We start from the raw sequence: 25,324 nt of genomic DNA on the forward strand, positions 1-25,324 counted from the left end.
CCCCCTGGCTGCTGGGAGGGCCTCCTGTGTGCCCCTCTGGCTGCTGGGAGCCCTCCTGTGTGCTCCTCTGGCTGCTGGGAGCCCTCCTGTGTGCCCCTCTGCCTGCTGGGAGCCCTCCTGTGTGCTCCTCTGGCTGCTGGGAGCCCTCCTGTGTGCCCCTCTGTTTCCAAGGACCGGGGGTCACAGGAACCCTCCCCAGGCCAAGTGCTTTCCTCCCAGCCTTATTAGGAATTGCTTTAAAAGGACAATCCCCACTTTGAGTGAATGGGATCTATTAAGCCCAGCTAAAGTGAGAGTTAATGTGTGCAGAGAAAAGATAAGAATTTCAAAACGGAGAGCAGGGTGATCGTGGGCGAGGGTTTGGAGATAAGAGTCCCTGCATTGCTGCGGGTGGGGATTGGCTGGCACAGGTGGCAGGGCTGGCCAGGGCGGGCAGGTGGCCTGAGGGGAGGGGGAACAGGCCTGCTCCACCAAGGCTCCTCCCAGCCCCTCTTCCTGTCCGCATTCACTCAGGACTCACCAGCTGGTCACACATCCTCCAGGCTCCTCCGGGTGAGCTCAGGCAGGGGTGGCTGGGGCTGCAGGAACAGGGGTGACACTGAAGTCCGCAGGGTGGCCTGGGGCACAGAGTCTCACAGGATGAGGGTTGAGCAGGGCATTCGTGCCCAAGGCTCAGCCCATGCACCGTGCTGGGCAGGCCTGGGAATGGGCAGAGGTTTGCCTGCACTGGAGTGGCCTGCGGTCCTAGAGCTGGGAGGTGAGGCCAGTGAGGAGCCCGGGCCACGGTGGGCAGTGTGTGTGCCCGCTGGGGGCCTTCAGTCCCATCTCGGGGACAGTATTGCTTTCTGCCCCATGCTGCCTCTTGGCTGCCAGCCCAGCCTCCCCCCGAAGCCCCATCGCCCTTCTCCAGATCTCCTTTCATGGTCCAGCCATGGTGAGCACAGCCTGCGGGGCCGGGGTGCGGGGCCAGACGAGGGCAGAGCATCCTCCTGTGCTCATGGCAGGGACGTCAGCACCATCCATCCTGAACCCCCAGCCAGCTCTGAAGGAGGGGCAGGGCCGGGCTGCGAGCAGACTGGTGCCTGGGGGCCTGAGCCACTGCAGCCCTCATTGGCTGTGGTCTCCTACACAGCTGCCTCTCCGCCCTGGTGCCCGGTTTTGGCCTGTGGGATGGGGACAGCTGCCTGGAGTGTGCTGGGTACTGCAGGTGGGCACAGTTACTCAGAAGAGGACATCCTCAGGGCAGGACAGTGGACGTGGGGCCACAGGCTGTGGATACTCAGACTCCAGCTCCAGGGGAGAGTGGGATATATGCAGTCATGGAATTTTCTGGAAACCGCAAAACTTGACCTGGCCCCCACATGTGAAATGACTCTTTGCCTGTCACTGTGATTGACTAAACTGTGTATTTAGGGTGTCTCCATGGGGTCTGGGAGCCTTTCTGTTTTGTGACCTCTGGGATGGTCTGATAGTGGACGTGGAGGCTGCCAAGGACATGGGGAGTGTGGCTTCTACAATTAAGGCCCACGGGACACCTAGCATTCCCGTGGGCACTGTGGTCCCTCCTCACTGGAGCAACCCCAGTGCTCCTGACCCGGGTTGTGCCCCTGGCACCCACAGAGCTGCTCTGCATTGCCGTGGCCCGGTCTGCTGGGCGTTGCGTTGCTGATCCTGGCTGTCATGGGGGCTGGCCTCATCAAGTGGCCACGAAAGTGCATGCTGACCCGAGCCACGTGTGTCCCCGGGGGTGGCCTCCCACAGGCCTCGCTTGGGTCCCAGGTGCTGGTGAGGCTCATGCTGCCTTCCAGGCCTGTCCCCAGCATGCGGCTGGCGTGCCCTCTCATTGTCTCCCAGGCTCAGAAAGAGGCAGAAACTATGGCCTGCCATGCTGTGGTCCTTCCAGGAACATCCTTGGGCCCTCAGGGGCCATGCCAGATTTACCCCAGTGTCATGGCCCCCAGTGCCCCTGCACACATGGCTGCTGCACCAGAGGCCTCCCTGAGGCTGAGCTCTTCCTCACCAACATGATCACGTGCCCTCTCTGGCTCAGCCTCACTCCTCTGCTCCCCACACCTCCCTGGCAGGGCCCTGCTGCCCTGCATCTTCCCCACCCTACTGCCCACACTGGATGGATTCTGCTTGTCGGTCAAGGCCAGCATCACCACCTCCTCCCTGTGATTAGGGGCATGGCTATGTTCATACCTATTGAAAACATGACTGAGGCTGCCTTTGCCTTTGCCCATATATGCACCACTTCCTCCTTTTCCTCAAAGGGTGCAAAGTATTACATATCTATAGATGTCACACAATTTATCTACATTGTTGTTATGAGGCTAGGATATCTTAAATCACAGAACATACATGATGGATATTGTAAAAAAATAAATTACAATGACAAAGGAAAGTTCCAGATGAAAGGCAGGATTCTGCCTCCTTCCCAGCATCCAGGCCCTTCCCCTGGGACAAATGGTTAATAGCTTCTCTCTTACCCAGCCTGGCCCTGATCACTATAAGTTTTCATTTTCAACTGGGACGATGTCAGCAGTGCACACGCAAACTTTTACTTCTTACTTCATCACCTCTGGTCAGGACCTCCTCACTTTCCATTTCGAACAGTGAAAAAAACAGAGGGCTTACTCTCCCCATTAAAACACTGCCTTCCTCTTTTCATTTCTCTATTATGTACTTAATGGTCAGAGTTTGAGAATTATGTTTAACTTTCTATTGACTTTTCTACATGTTGATTTTGAAACTTGAATGGAATTAAAGTGCATTTATAATACTATCCCATAAATGTTTATGGCAGAAAGATTTATGACTAGAACTCTGGAGAAAGAGATATACCATTGTAAAGATTTTATCAGTTGGATTCTTTCAAGTATCAAGGGCTAATGTATCTTTGCAGCAGTTCTTCACAGTTTATTCTAGAGAGTCGAAGGTGCTAAATTTTCTTTTGTACCACATCTCCAGGTGCAGTCCCTTGATTCCCTTCATTGGGGGAGTATAACCTAGACCAGCTTTTTGTATAAGGGATGGGACTAGTAAACTGAACTTTCGAATGCTCTCAAATGGTATGCCTTGTTGACTGTTTAGCTGGGTATAAAATTCTACGTCTTCTATCTTTTCCCACCAGAACTTGAAGTTACTACTCCCTTGTCTTCAAGAAGCAAGTGTTTTTTCAGTGTCAGCTCATTTCTGTCTTCATAGAACACTGTTTTTCCTTTTTTTTTTTTTTTTTTTTTTTTTTTTTTTTTTTTTTTTTTTTCTTTTTTTTTTTTTTTTTTTTTTTTGTTGGAGTCTCGCTCTTTTGCCAGGCTTGGAGTGCAGTGGCATGATCTCGGCTCACTGCAACCTCCACCTCCTGGGTTCAAGTGATTCTCCTGCCTCAACAACCCCAGTAGCTGGGATTGTAGGCATGTTGCTATACTATATATCCATGTCCAGCTAATTTTTGTATTTTTAGTAGAGACAGGCTTTCACCATGTTGTCAAAGATAGTCTCAATCTCCTGACCTTGTGATGTCCACCTTGGCCTCCCGAAGTGCTAAGATTACAGGCATGAGCCACCATGCCTGGCCTGTTTTTTGTTTTTTTTAAAAACATATTCTGCAAGTTTTTCTTGCGTTGCTTGGATCTAGAGGTCTGTCCATTAGAGCTAATCAGAATATCGTGAGTCCCTACAATCTGAAGATGTGTCTTTATTTATTTGACTATTTCCTTCTTTTTGTTGCCTTTTATTCTCCTTTAGAATCTCTAATAAATACAAGTTAGATGCCTAGGAATACCTTCTAGGTCTCAATTTTCCCCACTTTTTCACCTCTCCATGTGCTCCCACTCTTGTAAACATATTTGATTTTATTTTCCACAGTCCGGTCTTCACTCATTCCCACTTTACCATTCAGGGCATACCCTATATCTTAAAATGGGCCAGTCACATTAATTTCTAAGTTTTTTTCTCATTTTCTTGTTTTCCTTTTTTTCCCCATAGGAGTCTGGTTTTCTCTTATTGATACCATTTTCTTTCAATGTTTTTGAGAATTATGCTATTTAGAATGATCACAATTATGGTTATGATTATTTTCCCTGAATTATTTCTGTCCCCTAAGGTTCAAGTGTAGAGTATGCACAGCTAGGCCTGCCTTCTCTTTCATGCCACTAGCTTTCTGCAAACACCTTTCTGCAAGGCAGGAGAGAGTGGGGTGATCTCTGCCAGGTCCTGTCTGTGTAGGAATAAAGGTTGAGGTGTGTGTATTGACTGGCCGGCGTGGGTCACCTCTGCCCCGTGTAACCCAACAGGCTTCTCACTTAACTGTGAGAGCTTACTGTATTCTCTGGGAATGGGCAAGGTGCGTGGACAGATGGGCAGGCCATCCTGGAAGGAGGCATGGGGCTGATGGGCAAACACAGTCCTGGCATTTGCTGGTGCTGGCAGGCTTGACCCTGGGGACAGAAGTTTTTGTGCATTTCACTCTTGGGAGGAATTGTGCTGCCTTTGGCCCTGCTGGTCCTGCTTGTAGTGACCAAGGTCCTTAACTCTGCTCTGTCCCCCCCCCCTTTTTTTTTTTTTTGAGATGGAGTTTTGCTCTTGTGGCCTAGGCTGGAGTGCAGTGGCACGATCTCTGCTCACTGCAACCTCTGCCTCCTGGGTTCAAGAGACTCCCCTGCCTCAGCCTCCTGGGTAGCTGGGACTGCAGGTGCGTGCCACCACTCCCCCACACCCGGCTAATTTTTTTTTTTTTTTTTGTATTTTAGTAGAGACCCGGTTTCAACATCTTGGCCAGGATAGTCTCCATCTCCTGACCTCGCGATCCGCCTGCCTTGACCTCCCAAAGTGCTGGGATTACAGGCGTGAGCTACGGCGCCCGGCCTTGCCCTCGTTATTTCTTAGACCCCAAGTTTTTCACTCCAGAAGCAAGTTCCCGGCTTTTTTGTGTGCAGTGGGCCTCTGGAAATCTGCTGAAGCCTGTGCAACCCATCTCAGAATAAACTAAACATACACGATTAAGAAGATCAATTATGTCAACATGCACTAATCAAACGGTCAAAAGCTTATTTTGACATAGCAATGTGTTTTCTTTATGAACACATTACATAAAAGGCAGTAGTGGGATGACCGTAATTTGAAGTCATGGTGAAAATAAGCAGTAGACTGAGATATCTACAGGAGCTGTGATGTGGTATGAGAATACTGTGATTTCTGTTGGTGACAAAGTCATAGTTATGGCTAAAGTATTGTGTTTACTGCCTCCATGCTTAATTGAAGGCGGTGTTAAATTTCAGTTAGAGACAGGCTAAAGAAAATGCTCACTTTCCCTTCCTAAGTCCCACACCTTAGGCACTGTGGGGACTGTCCCCAGGCAGAAGGCACCTCCTCTTTGGACAGCTTTCCTCTGGCTCTGGTCTGGGCTACACGCATCTTAAAGCAGCAATTTGCAGGGGGCCTGGGGGAGGACACACCTACCCGGCAGCGTGGAAATGCAGCTCTGTGGCCGAGTGCCTTCCTGCCTGGACGCCTGGCCACACCCCTGCTTTGTTCCACCTTCTCGGGAGGATGTGGCAGCCATCTTTCTGGTGGTTCCCACCGCAGTTCCTTCTCTTCCATCCAGCAACTTGGCCCCGGACCCCCTCACCCTTGCTGGCTTGCTTATTTCTCTGGTTCCCAATGCCGCTATGGTTTTAGTATTCATAAATGGTCCTTCCTGACCTGTCAGTGAGACCCTAGGTGTCCCCCCCGCCGAGATCTGTGTGGTTGTAGCTGGCTCAGGTGTTCACACTGCCACCTGGATCTGCCTTCCCAGTGGCACCCGGGGCCTCTTTGCTCTGCACGGTTAATTTACTCTTGAGATGCCCTGTGTGATGTTCCCAAGTCTTCAGCTCTGACGCCTTTCAAAGGTGTAAGCAAGGCCGCATGCATTTACTGACAGGAGGCCTTGGTGCCCAGGGAGGTGTGACGGTGGTCCTCAGCGCTAGGCACAGAGGTCCTCCTGCCACCTTTTGAAAGTGAAGTGGTGAGCCAAGCCTCTATGAACTTTTTTTTTTCCTTTATCCTCTTTAATTCTCTTTACAGAAGGATCTTCCAAATGGTTAGTTCTGAAAAATTCCCCTGGTGAATTTAGCATACTTGTCAATTTTTAGAATTTCAGATAATATGCACCTGATTGGGGACACAGTGAGTGTCAAGGGCGGGCTCTCTCTCCTGATTGAGGTCCCTTTTGGGGGCCAGGGGCGAGCACACGTGATAAGCACCCAGAAGAACCTTGAGCCCTCTGACTGGGGAGCTGTGCACCAGGTGCAGGATGAAGGCAGCAACCTTGGGGGAGGTCAGGCTCTGCCAGCCAGGCGGGGTGGGCTCCTGAGCAGCCGCTACCTCTAGAGCATGTCTAGGGGTGGAGAGAGCAGAATAGAGTGGGGTGCTTATAGGAAACAGGGTTTCCAAGGGGCTTGCATGAGCAGAGAGAATGGCTAGTCCCTCCCAGGGCCCGCCCTGAGCTGCTTAGTTGCTTGGCTGTTGTGAGGCTGGGGCCACGCTTCTAGGTGAGAGGAGTTGGATGGGGCATTCTTTCCTCTCCTGGATGTTTTTGGGAGCAGGTGGAGGGTGATGAGAGCCAGAGGTGAAGAACTGCTTTGTGGACACCTCTCTTCTGGCCAGGTGCTGGGCACAGCAGAGCCCGGTCACGCAGATGGCATCAAGCTTGGCAGCTGGTCCTGACTCTGTCCTTGACTTGCTAGTTGATGTGGGGCCAGTCACCATGCTGCTATGAGCCTCAGTTTCCCCCAATGCATACCGATGGGCTTGAGCTATCTGACCTCCAAGAGCCCTTCAGGACCAGGCCTCTTTCCCTTCCTGGTGCATCAGGAGCAGTGTAAGGAGGACCAGCCCTCATGTGACCCACATGCCCTGCAGGCACCAGCACTGCCCCCACCCCGGACAGGGTCCGAGGAAGCTTAGGCCCCGACTTCTGTCCCCTGCTCTTTCCTGGGCATTTGAAATTCAATTTCAAATTCAATTCAGGCAAAAATGCCTTGAGGCCTTACCACACTGGTCTTGGTGCTGGGCTCTGGGGCGACCCCCTGACGAGGACACCCGTGCCCCCTGCTCTGGGGTGCGGGTTTGGGGAGCAAAACTGGCCGGAAGCAAAGACCCCTCCTTCCTAGAGGCTGGAAGGGGGCAGCGCAGGAAGGCGCCCGCTTGTTTCCCCTGGAACAGAACGTGGGCATTAACTGTGCGCCCACGCTCTTGGGTGCAGGGCAGCTGCCTGGAGGGTGGCACACAGTAGGGCCAGGGAGGCGGGGTGTGTGTGTGCGCTTGTGTGTGTGTGTGTCCAGTCAGAGGTGCCGTTTTCAGAAGCCGCGGGACCAGCCTCCTCCGAGCCCTCCCAGCCGCTGGCGGGCCCGGGTCTCCCCGCGTCTCCCGGCGCCCTGGGTACGAGGGAGGCTGGGCGCCACCCGAGGCCCCGCGTCCCGTCTCTGCAGTGAGGCCCCTGCGCACCTAGGTGGAGCCCGACCCGCAGTTTTCGGCTGGACCGGCCCCGCCTGACCCGCCGGCGCGCCAGGCGGGGGCGCTGCAGGGCGGGGGTCCCGGGTCCCTCGCGGCCCAGTGCGCATCGGCGGCCCCGCGGCCTGGAGGAGCGCAGACGGCGGCGGGCGCGGGCCGGACTCCGAGGCTGCGCGGGCCCGGCCACCTGGGCTGGCAGCGGCGGCGCCGCGCTCCCCTCCCTCCGCCTCCCAGCAGCCGGCGCCGAGCGGAGCGGAGCGGGCGGGCGCGCGCCTCCAGGCCGGAGCAGCAGCGGCGTCCCGCGGGCGGAGAGGCGCGCAGCGTCGCCGGCCCCACCTGTAGGCGCGGCCGCCCCCGACCCCGGCCCCGGCCCCGGCCCCGGCGGCCCAGCGCGCGCAGCCCGCGGGAGAGGCGGGCCCGGACCTCGTCCCGGCCGCGGCGGCGGAGGCGCGGGCTGCGGGGAGCGCGGAGGCCGGCACCGTCCGGAGGGGAGACCGGCCCGCCAGCCCCGGGCCGCGCAAGTTCGATCGCCGCGGGGTCGGCCGGGCCGCGCGGGCCCCGGCGGCGGCGATGGTGCTGCAGCCCCGCGCGCGGCGCGCAGCCCCGGCCCCGAGCCTGGCCCTCCGCGGCGGCGGTGGCGGCGGCGGCGCGGCGGCCCCCTGAGCCCCGGGCCGGAGCGAGCGCGGGCGGCGGAGGCGGAGGCGGCGGCGGCGGAGGCGGCGGCGGCGGCGGAGGAGGAGGAGGAGGAGGAGGAGGAGGAGGAAGGCGACGCCGAGCAGCGGGCGGGGGGGCGACAGGCGGAGGAGGGGGCTGGGGAAGCGCCAGACCCCCCCGCGCCGCCCGGCCGTTGCGCAATCCGCGGCCCGCCGTCCGGGCCCTGCTGGCGGTGCGGCTCCGGGGGCGGCGGCGGGGCTGATTCATGGGGCCGCGGCGGCCGCCTCCCCGCGCCCGGGCCCCCGGCGCCCCGCAGCCCGCGATGGTGGCCGAGTGGCCGGAGCGGCGGCCGCCGCGGCCCGAGACTTTCTGCTAACCTCCCCGCCCCGCCCGCCCGCCCCCTCCCCGGCGCCCCGTCCCCCCGCTCCCCTCCCCCCTGCCCAAAAAGACACACATCGCCTCCCGGAGTGGCGCCTCCAGTCGCGGCGGAGCGCGGCGTTGGCGGCGGATGGAGGGCGCGAGCGGGCGGCCGCGGCGGCTGCACCCGGCGGGGCGCTGATGCGGCGCCTGGACCTTTGCTGCGCGACTTCGGGGGCGTCGGCCGAGCGGCCACTCCGCGATGCAGCTCCTGAAGGCGCTCTGGGCACTGGCAGGGGCCGCGCTCTGCTGCTTCCTCGTCCTGGTGATCCACGCGCAATTCCTCAAAGAAGGTAATTGTCCCCGGGCGCCGTCCTCCGAGCTCTGCCCGGCCCACGGCGGTCCCTGCGCCCGACCCGGCTTCCAGCACGTTCCGCCGCCGCCGCTCGCCCGAGGCTCGCGCAGCGCCACTGCGGGGCCGGAATGGCCGGCGGTGCGACCCTGCCCGGAGCCCGGCCCCCCGCGCGTCTCGCCGCCCCGCGCCTTTCGGGGATCCCTGGCAGGGCGCGGGTTCGGGGCGCGCTGCAACCTCGGTTCCTCTCGCGCCGCCCCGGGTGCCCGGCCCGAGCCGTGGCCGCGGTTCCCACCCCCTGCCCCGCACGGCTCGGTGGCAGCGGCGCCCGCCCGGACGCCGTGGCCCTCGGTAGATGGCACCAGCGCTCCACGTTGGCGGGCGGGCCGGGCCGGGCCGGGGCGGGAGCGGAGCTGAGACCCGCCGGTGTGGGCGCCGGGCTGGGGCCCGCGGGCATCGGGAAACAGGCCTGCGCACTCGTTCCCCTGGGCCCACGCCGCCTTCAGGGCCGACTCAGGGACCCACAACTCGGGGAGGAGGGGCTTTGCCACCTGGGTGCGGAGGCTCCGGCACCAAGTTCTGCCCCTGCCGTCCTAGTCCCTGCTAGACTACAGGGCGGTCTGGGACTGTTGAGGCGCCCAGGATAGCTGTTGGACCCTCCTGGCTGCAGAGGCCCGGTGGACCGGGAAGCATCTCTCTGAGGGTCGGGACAGGGCCACACCTCCCTGATGCACCGTAGGCTCCAGGCACCCCAGGCGCACTCATGGAAACTTCCTGGCTTCAGGGCCAGGCTCCCCGTGCAGAGGTCCCGCTGCATCCCAGGATCAGCCTGGCCTGTCATAGCAGACTGGGGGCAACCGAGGCATTGGGCTCCCCGGGCACCCCTGCTCCTGGTTACTGGTGCTCTGACACACAGGCTGGGCCAGCTCTGCCCGCTGCTCCCGTAGGTTGGCTGGGAAGGCTGAGCTGTGGAGGGAGCCTGTGTGGCTGGTAACTGCCTGGGTTCTCATTAGCTCTGGGCTCCTGCGAAGGAAGGGCTTGCAAATTCAGCTGCTTCCCTGACTAATGAAGGAGCCGCTGGAGGCCTGGGAAAGCAGGTAGGTGCGGGAGCCTGGACCCAGGCCCTGTGACCGCTGAGGGCCTGGTGTCCACTTCCCTCCTCTGGTTTTGGATGTGGGCACCCAGGAAGAGGAGGGCCAGGTCAGAAGGGAGAGGAGGCTGCCCCAGGACTCTGCTGCAGGCTTGACGTGGCAGCCAGGGCTTGTGGGGACCCTTCCTGGGGTGGGAGGCCCAGCTTCTTCCTGCTGCCTTACTGACCGACTTCTGGAGTGGGTGGTTCGGCCCTGGGCAGTGGTCCTTTGGGCTGGGGAGGCCATCCTTCTTCCTGCCGAGGAGTCATTCACTCCAGGAAGGCTGGCGAGGGCTGCCCTCCGCTGGTGTCCTCTGGCAGGACTGTGGGAACCACCCCTGGTGCATTCCAGGCACCTGGCGAAGGGGTCCCTGTTCTGCCGGGCCTGTGTGTGTTTGCGCCCCAGGTTCTCCACCTCTTCGGCTGATCTCGAATTCTTTGAGGGGACTGGCTTGTTGGAAGGGCGTGTGTGTGAGCATTTCTGTGTTTCTCTGAGGTCCGAGTGCCCAGCTGTGTCCTGATACTCTGTGACGAAGCGACGCTCCACTGACTTTTAAGCTGTGAGTTAGTTAAAGGGGAAGCCCCTTACCATGTGGCCAGCCTGTAGTGAGGGTTCCTTTCTGCGTCTCCCTGTGGCGCTGACCAGTGCAGGTGTCTGGCGGGACTCTGCTGTCCCCCGGAGGCTCTAGGTCTAAAGGACTCTTTATTGGCCAGGAAGACAGAGTTTCTGACTCTCAGCTGGGAAGGTCTAGCATCAGGCCCAGGATTAAATACTGCTTGTGTTTGCTGAGTAGAGTGTTTTCTGTAGATTTAGCCATTCACAGACACATCCATGTTTATGTTGAAGCAGACACACGTGTGTCAGTGCGTGGAAGACGCGTAGTCCTAGGAAGGTGGGATAGGATGGGGTCAGCTGTGCACTGAGGGCACAGGTACCTTTGAAAGAGTGGTTTCAGGGTCTGGTGTTTGCATAGCCCCCTGGGACTCCTGAAGTCCCATCTCCCCATCCCACAGCGGTGGTCTTCACCTGGGTTGGAGCCCCTGCCGCCTGTCTGCCTGGAGGTCAGGACTTGAGCGGCCCCCTGGTCCTTGCTGAGATGCCCTTTTGGCCCCTTGGCGTCAGGAGCCCCAGGGGAGGCCTTGGGGGAGCCGCAGTGAGGGTGCAGGGAGGGGCTGGCCCACTCTGGTTCCTGGCTGATGGGCTCGAGACGCATTGTCCAGCAGGAGGGCAGGAGCGCCGCAGGCGGGTGGACAATTGTGACTTGTTGTCTGGGGCCAAGTGGGAAAGAGCTGTTTAAACAGCCATTTCCATGAATCTGTTTTTTTCAGGGGTGAAGAATGAGGGTCCCAGGGAGCTGTTTTTCTATACTTCTCCTTTTGTGTGGAGATAGAGGCCACCCCGTGGCTAATCCGTCCTCCTCTGGCCACTCTGTCTTCCAGGGTTTGCGGAGATGAATAGGGCTGTGATCCGAGAGAGAGGCAAATTGTGGTCCGTAATGGCAGCCTTGGTGCGTCCGAGCTTTGTGGGAACCGGTCGTGCCCGCCACACCAGGCCTGGCTGGGCAGCCACCGGCCGGGGAGGAAAACAGGGCCACAGTGTGGGGTCCGGCCCTGGGGCCTGGGCAGCCTGTCTTCTTGCCCTGTCATCCTTAGGACACGCTGACCCTCCTCTGGGAGGGGAGAGTCGTCCTTTCTTCTGGTGTGTGCACATGCTGTGTGCACGGTGCAGTTAGAGTCGGGGTGAGGGCGGGAGTCCCAGGACCTTGATGGAAGAGCCAGCCGTGTCCTTAGGGAGCAGGGGGCGTGTGTGACAGAGACGGGAGCGGGCAGCCAGAGCTCTGTCTCCTTCATGTTTGGCCTCCAAATACAGAGTTAAGGAAACAGCTAGAAGTATAAAAATATTTTCCACCTCCCTCTTCCAAAGACTTTACAATATTTTTCTGGAAGTCTTGAGTCACTTGGACGCAGCACAGATTAGCAGGCTTTGGTGTGGCTGCCTCGTGTAACCAGAAGAATAGGAAAATACTTGAAAGAGCCGGGAGTGCGGCGGGGCCCAGGGCCGGCCACAGCGGCAGGCAGGTTTCCGGGCTTTGGGACCCAAAGGGGCAGGAGAAAGCCGGGAGATCGTTCTGCCCGATGCTTTCTGCGTGGGAGGGAGAACCCAGTGCCTCTTTCCTTGAGGTTCAACTCTCTCTGCCAATCCTTTTGATGGCAGGGGAGTGCATTCGATGGCCTGAACGTGCTGTTAAAAAGCCTCTTTTGCAGGTGAGTTCTGAGAACTTTTGTGTCGGGCTGCCCCGGGACCGTGTACCAGGGCCTGGATTCCAGAGGTGCTTTCCGAACCTCTGTGGGGTGCCCATCTTTCCGTGGCTGTTGGAGGGCAGGCCGTTGACTGAGTCAACAGGATTCAACTCTCATTTACTGAGTGAGCTGGCACTTTTGGAAATGAGGCATCATCCTGCAGACCCGGGGGGCCCATAGCAAGCTGCGTCCTCAACGCCGTCAAGGCAGTGGACGGTGTGGCAGTAATTGTTGAGGCTCTGCGCAGCCATCGGTCGGTGCCATCTTTACAAGATGAGCGGGCGATGCAGAGTGTTCATCTCTCTGTAGATGGATCCATTTATTTTTTAAGAAATGGATAGAGAACTTCTTAGGAGACACAGCTCAGTTCCTGGCCCTAAGACTCCATCAGAAGTATTTGTTGAATACGAACAGCCATCCCAGCTTCGTGAGCACAGGTGTGTGTCCCCGGGGCATCGGGGGTGGCCCATCGTGGGCTGGGTGAGGGCTGGGTTGATGTCCTTGAGATTTTCCAGAGCGGCAAGGCTGTTCTCCGTAAGGGCGCGAGGCTGCGCCAGGCTCCGTTCTGAGTGTCTAACGGGGTGTGTGGGGAAGGGGTGGAGTTCAGCTGCTCTGTCTCACGGCCGGTTGTGCCCGTACACCTGCACCCAGTCTTGGCGTGGGGCTGCCCCCACCCCCAGGCTCTGAGCTTAGAGCTGGCTCCTCATTTCTCCCTGAGTCTCAGGCTGTGTGTGGAGGGGTCCTGGGCTTGGTTTAGGGGCCCCAGGGGCTTCTGCAGCCCACTCTCTGGGTGCACTGTTTTTATGGCCTACTGTTTTTACGGGCGCAGGGGCGTCCCAGTGCCATCCCCACCTCGCAGGTGTCCCTTGGCCTGCCTCTCCCTGACCCTCTGGCAGACACTGTTTGCAAGGACAGGTAGGTGTGAATGGCAGCCGGGAGGGGTGGAAAGGAAAAGGCGTTAAAAATAACCAACTCCTTTATCATCATTTACTATCGTTTCTTGTGTGACACAGACTCTAAATAAAACCCACACTCACTGGAATGGGTGTCACATCTGCTGTGTCTCTGACACTAAACGTTAGAAACGGGCTGCAAATGGAGGTGACTTCCAGACACAAGTTGGCTCTTCGCTGCCTTGCTGGGAGCCGGAGTCCCAGCCTCCCCGACCTCCCTGAGGGCCAGGCTGGCAGTGGGCTGGGCCAGCTGGTGGTCGATCCCGCCACACGCGGGAGGATTGGGTTGGGGCTGGTCTTGCTGTCGGCATCTGTGGAAACTCACCCGTCTCCCATGTTGCTGCCATGTGGAGAGGGCATTCAGTTCCGCGCGCGGTGGTCTGTGGGCGTGGCACCGTAGTGAGGGGCGGGAGGGGTGCCATGTGCCCTGCCCGGTGCGATGCTGGCTGCAGACACAGCCCAAGAGCCCCTGGGCCTGGAGAAGGCAGGGTCAGGGCAACCTTCTTGGAAGGGTTCACTGCTGACGTTTTCCTGGGTTTGCATGTTTGCGTGTGTGTACATGTGCCTGCTTGTGTGTAACTAAACACTTGTAGGTGTTCACAGAGTTGTGTGAGCTTCTTAAACATGTAAGTACAGGATCATGCTTTATAAACCTGATGTGAAATACAGCCCTTAATTAGGGAGCCGTGTGTGCAGGCAGCAGTGCTCCGGGAGGGGGGCAGTCCTCACCTCCTTATTTACACATCAGCACGGAGATCTGTGGCCCGCAGGGAGGGCACCGTGATCCGAACAGACGGAAAACACGGGAAAGCGGTCAGCCGAGGTCTGCGTGGAGAGATCCCAGCGAGTGCACGGGGGCTCCTTTCAGACCAACCCTGGGGACCCCAGAGCCTTTGTGCTGCGGGAGCCCTGACCTGCCTCACAATGCGGGGTGGGGGTGGCGGTGTCTTCCCTTTTCCTCCTCTTACCTGGGCTCGTGTGTGAGCCCACCCCTCCCAGAGACAGGCACAGGGTGCCCCCCGGCAGAGACACCCCACACACTGCACACCCTATACACAAAATACACCACACGTACCACACGCCCCACACGCCACACACACTACACGCCACAAACCGTATGCAAAATACACCACACACTACACACCAACTGCGCACCACATGTAAAATATACACATACTATACATCACATACAAAATGCACACCACACCCCACACATACCACACACCCCACACACTGCACAAAGCAGACACAAAATACACCACACACTACACACCACACTCAAACAACACATACCACATGCTGCACACATTACACACCACACACACCACACACAAAATACACCACACACACAAAATACACCACATATACCACACACCCCACACGCTGCACACCCTACACGCCACAAACCATATGCAAAATACACCACACACTACACACCAACTGTGCACCACATATAAAATATACACATATTACACATCACATACAAAATACACACCACACCCCACACATACCACACACTGCACACACTACACACACCACACATACCACATGCCCCACACACTGCACACACTACACACACCACACACACCATACACAAAATACACCACACACAAAATACACAACACATACCACATGCTGCACACATTACACACCACACACACCACACACAAAATACACCACACACACAAAATACACCGCATACCACACACACCACACACAAAATACACCGCACACCACACACAAAATACACCACACACCACACATGCTACCCACCACACACAAAATGTACCACACACACACCACATACAAAATATACACACACCACACCCCACACACACCACGCATACCATGCACCCCACATACCACACACCACACACACACTACACACCACACACAAAATAACACATACCACATGCTGCACACATTACACCTCACATGCACACATTATACAACACACATTGCACACCACACACCCCGCACACAAAATACAACACACACAAAATACCGCCCACACACCACACACAAAATACACAACGCATACCACATGCTGCACACACTACATCTCGCTGCACACAACACACATTGCATACTACACACCCCACACACCACACACAGCACACACAAAATACACCACACACCACACATAAAATACACCACATACCACACACCCCACACACAAAATACACACACCACACACACAAAATACACCACACACCACACAGACAAAATACACCACACACAAAATAAACTACATATACACACACACCACACACAAAATATACCACACCTACACACACCACACAAAGTACACCACACACAACACAAAATGCACAAAACACACACAACACAAACCACACACATATATACACCACATACACATCACACACAATATGCACCACGCACCACATGTATGCACCCTTCACACACACAACACACCACACATAGCACATGCCACACACCACACATGCAAGACACAAACTACACCACATACACCATACCACACTGGACACCACACACACACCACTCACCAGATACATCTCTCACACACACACCACACACTACATACACTATACATAGCACACACACACACAATATACAGCATGTACACCACAAACATACCACATACAAAACATACACACAGAATATGCACAGAACACACAGTGCACACCACACACACACACCCCACACAAAATATGCCGTGCAAACAGACCACACACATTCACATACCACACACAGAATACACCACACACATACCACACACACCACACAGAATACACCACACACATGCTACACATGAAGTACACCACATGTACACCGCACACACCACATGCCCCACACCACAGAAAATACACTATACACAGGCACCACACACAAAATGCACCATATATACACAACACACACAAAATACGCCATATATACCACATACACACACACCACACGGCATGCACACATGATACACCACACTTACCACAGACATACCACATACACAACATACACAAACACAGAATACACCACACACACAGCAGACACAAATTTACCACATACAAACCACACCACACAACACACAATATACACCACACACACAACACACAAAATATGCCATACACATACCCACATACAACACACATCACACACACAGCACACACCACATAAAATACACCACACACATCACATACAAAATACACCACATACATCACTCACACTAGATATTACACACAACTCACAAAAACCAGCATGCATACAGCACACACCACACACATAGCATACATCAGAGACACACAAAATACATCACACAGATACCACACACAGCAAAATACAGCACACATACTAGACACCACACACATTACACACTGTGTACACATACCACATGCCACACACTGCACACACACAAAATATGCCACAGACACACCACATACACAACATAAACACACATAGAATACACCACATACAACACACACACATATAAAATATACTACATATATACACTAAATATGCATACCACACAAACACACACAGCACACATACACCGTGACCGTCCCCCCGACACAAAATATACAAACACACACCCACACAAACACATGCCAAGACATACACCGTACCACATCCACGTCATACACGCAGAGCCACACATCAGAAACACGTTACACCTGCCATGCCACACACACACCGTAGCCCAACCGCCGCACAGTCCCCAGCCCACCCATGGGCTCCGCCGTGGGTTCTGGAGGAAGAGAGAGGACAGCGGACCCAGCTTCAGTGTCTGCCCCTGTGGCCTTGTCCCTGCCCTCACCCGGACCCTGCCCCTGGTCCTTGCTGGCTGGGCCTCTGCAGAGGCTTCCTGGGGAGGAGGGCATTGCCCTGCCCTTCACCGTGTGGGCAGCTGTGGTCCGGTGAGACCGAGAGAGGGCCCAGGTCCCAGAGGACAGCAGGACAGGCACAGACGCGCAGCTCTGTCTTTTCTCTCTGTGACCCCAGGCAGGGGCAGCGTGGGTGGTGCCTGGGCCTGGCACACCCACCTCCCGCTGCGGGCTGCGATGCGCATCTTGCGTGCCTTGTGCCCATCCCAAGGGGTCATACCCGCTTCTGCAAATAACCTTCAGGACGAGGAAGCCCACCTGTACCATGATACCAGGCCAGGGGCGGGCTTCTGGGACCCTCAGTCTCCTCTTCGCACGAAGGGGATGATAAAAGGAGGGGAAACCTTGGGGAATTCCACAGGGGGCCCCCGACTGATGACCACAGTGGTGACCTTGCGCAGAGCCCAGGAGCCGCTCCTGCCAAGTGCTGGGCGTGTCTGTGGAGCTGATGAGGCCGCAGGCACTGGACGCAGGGCCGCCCTGTCTGGGGAGGGAATCGCAGACATTTGCAGGGGTGCAGGGCTGGTGTTCTCAGGGTTTCACCCACTTCTCTGAATCCCAAGTTCCTGGGCAAGTGGCTTGGCCCCTGGTGGGTGGAGTCTTTGAAGTGCAGTCTGGAACCTTCCATGCACAGCTGGGTGACCTTGACAGTGTCCATAGTGGTTTCTAGAGAGTTCCTCAATGATAGGACTCAGTGTTGTCCAGACACAGTGTTGCTTGAGTGGGGAGGGAGGCCTGTCCTGTGTCCCCTGGATGACAGGACGGGCTCCCACCACGTGTCCAGCTGGGCTGTAGCGTGTGGGGCAGCCACAGTGCACCCACAGGTCATCAGGGCCACCCCACATGGGCACGCTGGTGACAGCCAGGCCTTCACCCGGCCCCTTGTCCGGGGTGTGGGAGCCAGGGCCGTGTTGCCAGCTGCGTCTGTGTCCCTGTGGTTTCCCTGTGGCCTCGTGGCGTGTGCAGATCTCTCTTCACGCTCTGGGTGCAGTTCTTAGGGTATGGAGGCCGTCGTCAGCTGAGAGTGCTCTGTGGGTGGGTAGCTCTCCTTCCTCCGGAATTTGGGGTGACCTTCTGCACAGAGGCCCATGACGATTTTCCATGCATCCCAGGACTCTGAGATGCCTTGGGCACAAGTTCTGGAGGGGTCTGCACACCTAGGTTCATCTCACGGGCCTCGGTGTGGGCAGAGAGTCCCAGACTGCAGGGACTCGCCCGTCCTCGCAGCTCCTGTGGTTTGGTGGGTAAGGAAGGGCTGTTTCCTCGCCACCTGGGAGCCGCTGTCCTCGAGTGGAACAGGACCAGCTGTTTGTGGGTAGGCCAGGCGTGGTCTTCAGGGAGGCCATGTGTGGTCTTCAGGCAGGTCAGGCGTGGGCTGCAGGCAGGTCAGGCGTGGTCTTCAGGGAGGCCATGTGTGGTCTTCAGGCAGGTCAGGCGTGGGCTGCAGGGAGGCCATGTGTGGTCTTCAGGCAGGTCAGTCGTGGGCTGCAAGCAGGCATTTAGGGAAGTCACTACTTGAGCCACCAAGGAGGCAGTGGCTGCTGGCCCTGCCCTTTGCTGCGTTTCTGTGGACTCCTAGGCTGGGGAATGGAGCCCTGGAGGGCCCCAGGGAAGCTGACGTCACCAGAAGTGGCCCGGGGCACCTGGTCCTCTGGCTGATGAGGCTGCCTTGTGGGGTAGGCCAGGTCCTGGCTCCCTGGCCCTCAGGGGAGGGTGCTGGTTCCCCAGCTCCCCCCACCCTCACACCCCCCTCCAGACGCCTCGTCAGCATGCTTCAAACACGGCCTTCTGCCCTTGCCTTTCCGTCTTCTCCTTTTGCATTTTTAAAAACAAATCCATGCTTCTAAAGGCCTCTGGGGCTTGGAGGACCCACGCAGAGGCTGCCTTCTGCCCCGCTGAGGGCCCGCTGAACTTCCCAGAAGCAGGCCCTCCCTCCCAGGCTGAACCTGCTGTCTCGGCCCCGGCACTGTCCCCGCCAGGCCCTTGCCTGGCTCCTGCCCGTGTTACTCCAGAGGGAAGCAGGCAGGCCTGCGTTGTCCTGCAGGTGTCAGAAGCCTCCTTGGCTGAGCTCCAACTGCGCATAACGGGGGCTCCAGTGGGTTGGGGAGTTGGTCAGGGGAGAACTGGATGTTCAACAGGGGTCTGCATTGGCCTTGGATTGACGAGAAGGGTCATCTCGGCAGAGACAGTAAGCCGGTGAGCCCGTGGGCTGAGCACAGGGGCCTCTGGTGACGGGCCTGGCCTTGACCTTGGCGGCTGCTCTTTGCTGTCACCTCCTTTGCTCCTGAGGCCACCTGCGCAGAAGGCGTGATCGTTCTACAACTTACTGTTGAGGAAACACAAGGACGGAAGGTGCAGTGTCTTGGCTGTGGCCCCAGAACCAGGTGCCCTCTCTCCCAACCCTGCTGCCTGGATGGGGCTGCGCTGCCACCCTGGAAGGCTCTGCGGAGGCATTGGCGGAAGGAAGGCATTGCTCGCAGGAGGAGGGGTCCTTCAGAGGGTGTCAGCAGGGTGGGTGCTACTCTCCAAGTTGACAGCGGGACATCTCATCCCGTCCCCTGCGTTGGACTCAAAGCGGGTCCCCATGGATTCAGGCTGGTGGCCGCTGGGTGTCAGGACTGGCTTCTGGGCTGTGGTCTCTTGCTGTGACCACAGGGACCTGGGGGGGTTGGGGGCATGATTCAGTGCCATCTCCCTGCCTCTGGCTTCCCAGCTGAGGAATGGCAGGTGAACACAGCACCCTCGGGGACACTCCTGGCAGAAGACTCAGGAATCCATGGGAAGAGCCGTCCCCAAGACCATTCCAACTGGACCGTGGAGCCAGCCTGGCCCCCATGCGATCTTCCCTGGGTGCATTTAGAAGAGGTCCTGCAGCCCTTAGTCCACACTCTCCAAAGCATCTGCCTCGGAGAAGGCGGATTTTATTAGCCAATGACCTTTCTTCTCCTCTGATGACAGAGGCACCGAGCAGGCCCGCAGATTCGCTTCACTGATGGAAGAACCCAGACCTTGCTTATAAATAACTCTGTGCTTTGCAGAACCAGAAAATCCATCTTCAGACCCTCCTGTCCCCAGGGAATGCCTGCACAGTGACAGCTCCCTGCTCCTGCCCGCCGGCTGCCTTGGGGACAGCCTTGATAGTCACGCTGCCCTCAGTTTGGCATGCATGTATTGAGTACCTGCTGTATGCCAGCCATGGGCAGCATGTTGGTGGAAGGTGGATGGGGCTGACTGGCTGGGGTTGGGGGTCTCATGGGGTCATTTGTGTGAAAAGGCAGTGAGACTGGAGTCTGCACCTGTGAGTAATGCACACCCGTAGGGGTCGGTTGGAGGTCCCCAAAGTCAGAGCCACCTGGAAACCCAGGGTGCTCTCGTTTGGAAAAAGCATCTTTGCAGAAGTTGTTACGGCCAGGATGTCAAGCTGATGTCACCTTGGATTAGGATGCACCCCCAGTCCAAAGGCCAGTCCTTACAAGGGAAGAGAAGAGAAGCACACGGACAGGAGAGAGGGCCTGGTGAAGACGGAGTGCGGGCTGGAGTGATGCGGCCACAAGCCAAGGAGAACCCGCAGCCACCAGGAGCTGGAAGACGCAGGAAGGGTTCTTCCTGGAGCTTCTGGAGGAAGCACAGTCTGGAGACACGTTGATTTCCAACTTCCATCCTCCAGAACTGTGAGGGCAGAAACTTCTGTTTGTAAGCCATGGGTTTGTGATTTGTCACAGTGGCCAGAGGAACCAGATAGAGCAGACACACGCTGAGGATCTTGTCACAAGGGATTGCAGCCCACAAGTGTGTGTGTGCACACATGTGTGTGCGTGTATGCACGCATCTCCAGGCAGCATGGCGGGTGGATGGGGCCTGGGTCTGATTCAGGTCCACCTCATCTCAAGGAGGGCCCGAGGGAGCAGATGCTCCGTCAGCATGAAGGGAAAGACCCGGATTCTCAGCTCAGGGGTGGAATGCCACGGGAGTGAGGGCCCTTGAGTTGGGGGCTGAGGAAGAAGCTGGTTTTCCCGAGGAGGTCGGGGTTGGGGTGGACGGCCTGGAAATTCTGAACGTTCATCCTCCCATAGATCCAGCATTTCCCAGAGTGAGGGCACGCACTGCCGCTGGCCTGCAAGCTGGCTCGATGCGGATGCGGATGGGCGTTTGTTATTTTAATAGCTTTGTATCTGCTTTTAGGGGTGCCTTCTATTTCGGCAAAGGCACTGGCTTTCCGTTCACGGGGTGATGGAAGATTTCCTTTTAGTAGTGAGGTGATGTATGGCTGTGGTGCAACCCTGGGGGGTTCACAGCTTGGCCCGAGCCCGGGAGACACTGTGAGCTTCTCCGGCAGCTGCTCAACACCCGCCGTGCAGAACGGGCTGAGCCTGGGCCGGGCTGACCTCCAGCGGCTGCCACCCGCGGACCCAGGACTCCCAGAGCCCACTGGCTGGTGTCCCTTTGAAAGTTACATTGTCATTTTTTTAATCCAAGAGAAAACTGTGAAAAAGAACAGCCGTTGTGTCCAGCCTCCTCCAAGGCATTTCCTATTCCAGTTCGAATCGGTTGTGATCAGCTTCACAGTTACCTGGTATGTTTGTTATTAATGTTACCAAAATGCATCAGATGTTTAGTCTTTTTTTTGTGATTTGTTCTCTCTTATTTTTTTTGAGACGGAGTCTTACTCTGTCACCCAGACTGGAGTCCGGTGATGTGATCTCAGCTCACCGCAACCTCCACCTCCCGGGTTCAAGCGATTCTCCTGCCTCAGCCTCCTGAGTAGCTGGGATTACAGGCGCCTGCCACCACCAGGCCTGGCTAATTTTTGTATTTCTAGTAGAGACACGGTTTTGCCACGTTGGCAAGGCTGGACTTGAACCCCTGACCTCAGGTGACCCGCCCGCCTCGACCTCCCAAAGTCATGATTTGTTCTTAATGCAGTAATTTATCTTAGCTGAGACACACGTTTCTCTTTTCTCCCAAGTTGGTGGCTTGGCCTGGAGAACCGCGTGAAGCGTTCTGTGTATCGAGGTGGTTTCTTGTCTCTGGGACGGGCTGTGAGCTAGGGAGAGGGTAAGGTTCCTGCTTCCTTAGTGAATATTCTAGAACGGGAGTGTGGTTCCCCTTGGGTGGACATTGCCCTCAGAACCACAGGCAGGAGTGGGTGTTCCCATCACAAGCCACCCCTCTGGGCCCTGCCTGCTCTCTTTTCACCCCCGTTCATCTGACCCCCAGGGGTTGTGACGCCTCAGTCACCCCCAGCTGTGGCCTTGCCCTGGAGGGAGGCACAGACAGGTAGCAGGCGTTTCTCAGCCTTCACCTGGGACAGAGTCATCTTGCTGGTGCAGGGAGAGGGCGCTGTCCAGGAGGTGCCCTCAGGGCTCCAGGCAACAGGGGAGAGCCTGTTCCCGGGCAGTGGGGGCAGAGGGTAGTGGGGTGACCCAGAGCAGCTGGAAGGTGAATACCGGAGCCTAGGCCTGACCCTGGGCTGGCCTGAGGGAGGGGCCCGGGCCAGCTGAACCCTGAACTCATGTGGGCAGTATGTTCCCAGGCAGGAGAAGGAGATGGTGGCGTGGCAGGAGGAGGCGGCACTGGGCTCACAGACGGCCACGGAGCCAGGGTCCAGCCCCCGCCCACTCCCCCACGGAGTCTCCCTCTCAGGCCAGCCAGCTTCCTGGGCACCTGGCAAGGCGTCTTTCTCTCCAGGCAGGTGCTTGGGATCTAGTGCCACAGCCTCACGGCCCTGAGCACCATTCAGCCACTGAGGTGTGGTGGATGGAGGTGATGCCCACGGCCCAGGGCACCTCCCCTCCTTAGCAGGCCTCTGGCTGGATGGCAGGAGGCAGGGGTCCCTGGCAGGTCTTGAGATGCTCTGTGGGGCCTCCTTGGTGTGCTCTGTGGGGCCATCCTGAGCCAGTGGTAGAATTACTGTTGTGGTTAGTGACCCAACCACGGTGCTGCCCCCTGCGCCCACACTGTGCCCAGGGCACTGTGCCAGCTTCCTTTCCGTGGGCCGCTGGTCTGTCCCCGGCACTGTACGGTGGCTCTGGTGTGAGGGTGGCAGAGCCTGTGGCCTCCCAGGGTTGGCTTGGCTGTCCCATTGCTGGTGTGTGACCTGGGCCTATGTTCCCCATGCCCTGTCTCCTCCCCTGCACATGGTATAGTAAGAGGACCTCGGAGGCCGTGGGGCAGGCGAAGCAAGCCACCTCAGGCAGGGGACTTGGGACACTGTGTCCTTGCCTCGCGGCCAGCCCCGAGTCCAGGTGTCTTCCCCCTCCTGCTGTCCCAGCCTCTGACTTGGGCTGAAGAACCGTGAAACGGGTGCTGCGGGCACTGTCGTTTCTCATCCTCTCTGGGGCAGACTCTGGTTCCCTGCGTCGGGCTGGCATTCCCTCCTCGCAGTGATTGACTCAGTCCTCAGAAGGCCGGTTCTCGCGTGCCCTGCTGGACAGAGGCCTGGGCCAGTCTAGAGTGAGGAAGCCCCGTGCTGCTGAGAAACTGAGCAGTTTTCCTGGGCATCAGCAAGAGATGCAGGCGTGGGAGCGTTCCCGGAGCCTCCCTGGAATCCCTCCCGTCGGCTGCATGCTGCTCCTAGGGGTCTCTCAGAAAGACATCTGCCTCCTGGTGTCTTGGCTTGCTGGACTGGCGTCTTTAGGGCGGACCTGGCTGTGGGGTTTGGTCCTGGGTCTTGGACCCGGGACTCTTCAGAGGTAGCTGAACGAGGGCAGAGTCCATGAGAGGGAGGTGTCCTTGCAGCCGTGGGAACTAAGATGTCCTTCAGGAATCCCGACAGGAGCTGCAGCAGACACGGCAGGGTTGGTGCCCAAAGTCATGAATGGTGTCGCCTGGGAGACACCGTCACCCTCTTCCGGATGGACGTCCTGAGCCCGAGGCCAGCCCAGGACCCCACCTGTGTTACCAGCGGCCGGGGGTAGAAAGGGCCTCGGAGCTGGTAGCTGAGGGTGCCGGGAGAGGAAGGCTGCAGAGCTGAGAGGCAGCTAGTCAGGCCCAGCCCCCCCATTCTGCAGGTGGGGAAATGGAGGCAGAGGGCTGGGGAGGGGCTTACCCGAGGCCACACAGGCCTCAAGTTAGTGATGGTGACCTATGGGAGGGGACATGTCTTTTCAGGCAGGGAGACTGCTGTGGGCCCGGCACCAGGCAGAGGTTCTGAGCTGGCTGTCCAGGCTGGGGGCTCAGGGTGGAGGACTGAGGCGAGTGGCTGGGGTCAGGGCTTAGGGACTGCAGGGCTGAGCATGGCTAGTGCTAACGTGAGAGAAACGATCCATCAGCCCAGCCCCCCGAAGTGGCCGTGTTGGTACGGTTTGCTCAACATTGCAGCTTCATTGTGCAGCCCGTTGGGCACCTTCCCCCCGCGCCCTCAGGCATAGTGCACTCTGGGAGCTGCTGCAGCGCCAGGGAGTCCCCAGCCAGGGCAGCTGGGGCCATCCCTTAGCACGGCCTCCCTAGGCTTCCACTTCCCAGTCTGTGAAATGGGACAGTAAGTGCTCCCGTGAGGTCAAGTCCTGTCCTCTTCCCCCGGCATGACCCCCAGTGCGGCTGTGAGCGTCTCAGGGTCGTGAAGGTGGTGAAGGGGGACTCACGGCACAGAGTCCACGGCGCTGCAGCCCACGGAGACCCCATCAGTGTCGGCACCGGCTCTCATGTTCGTGATTTTTCCTATTTTCTCTCCTGAAGTCCTTATGTAAGGAACTGTGGTTTCCTGGGAGACCCACTGTGATAAACGCCAGAAAACAAAAGCCTTTTGCCAGGGCGCCGGGGCCTGTGCATCCTCCCAGGCCCCGGTCATGCTCTTGTGCCCACGGAGTGGCCCTGTGTGTGCCCTCTTTCTCTGGAGATGTGCAGGGGCGGTGAGAGGGAGGCAGGCGTCTGCTCTTGGCCAGCAGAACCCAGCGAGGCTTGGGGACTGTAGGCTGCCCGGCAGATCCCGGCAGGCTTCGGCTGTCCGACCCACTCGGATGGGCGAGGAGAGAAACGGGGGAGCCAGCGGGACGTTCTGGGGTGCATGCATGAGGGGAAACTGTTGGTGTGTTCTCAGCATCCTGCGCACACATGTTGACAAGCTCTGGGTCACACGTGAGTGTGCAGGTGGCCTCCGAGGGCTGCACCCAATGGGGACTGGAAGATGCAGCTGGGATGGATGGACAGGGGTGCTGAGATGGGGGCTAGGACAGGGGTGCTGAGATGGGGGGCTAGGACAGGGGTGCTGAGATGGGGGCTAGGACAG

The 25,324-nt window shown here is 57.7% G+C and overlaps 1 protein-coding gene across 3 annotated transcripts in view; it reads left to right on the forward strand.

Moving 5' to 3' along the window:
- TAFA5 (TAFA chemokine like family member 5) overlaps positions 1–25,324 on the forward strand; it is a 218,004-nt gene that overhangs the window by 71,816 nt on the left and 120,864 nt on the right. The window contains exon 1 of one of the 3 annotated variants that reach the window (XM_017504856.2): positions 8,598–8,858. The exons of the other annotated variants lie outside the window; for them this stretch is intronic. Coding sequence (XP_017360345.1) covers positions 8,768–8,858 — 91 coding nt within the window. The 5' untranslated portion in view covers positions 8,598–8,767. Of the gene's footprint in view, positions 1–8,597; positions 8,859–25,324 lie in introns of those variants that run through there. 3 annotated transcript variants of the gene reach the window in all.

Source organism: Cebus imitator, unplaced genomic scaffold, assembly GCF_001604975.1.
Source record: "Cebus imitator isolate Cc_AM_T3 unplaced genomic scaffold, Cebus_imitator-1.0 Scaffold329, whole genome shotgun sequence".
Lineage (NCBI taxonomy): Eukaryota > Metazoa > Chordata > Mammalia > Primates > Cebidae > Cebus > Cebus imitator.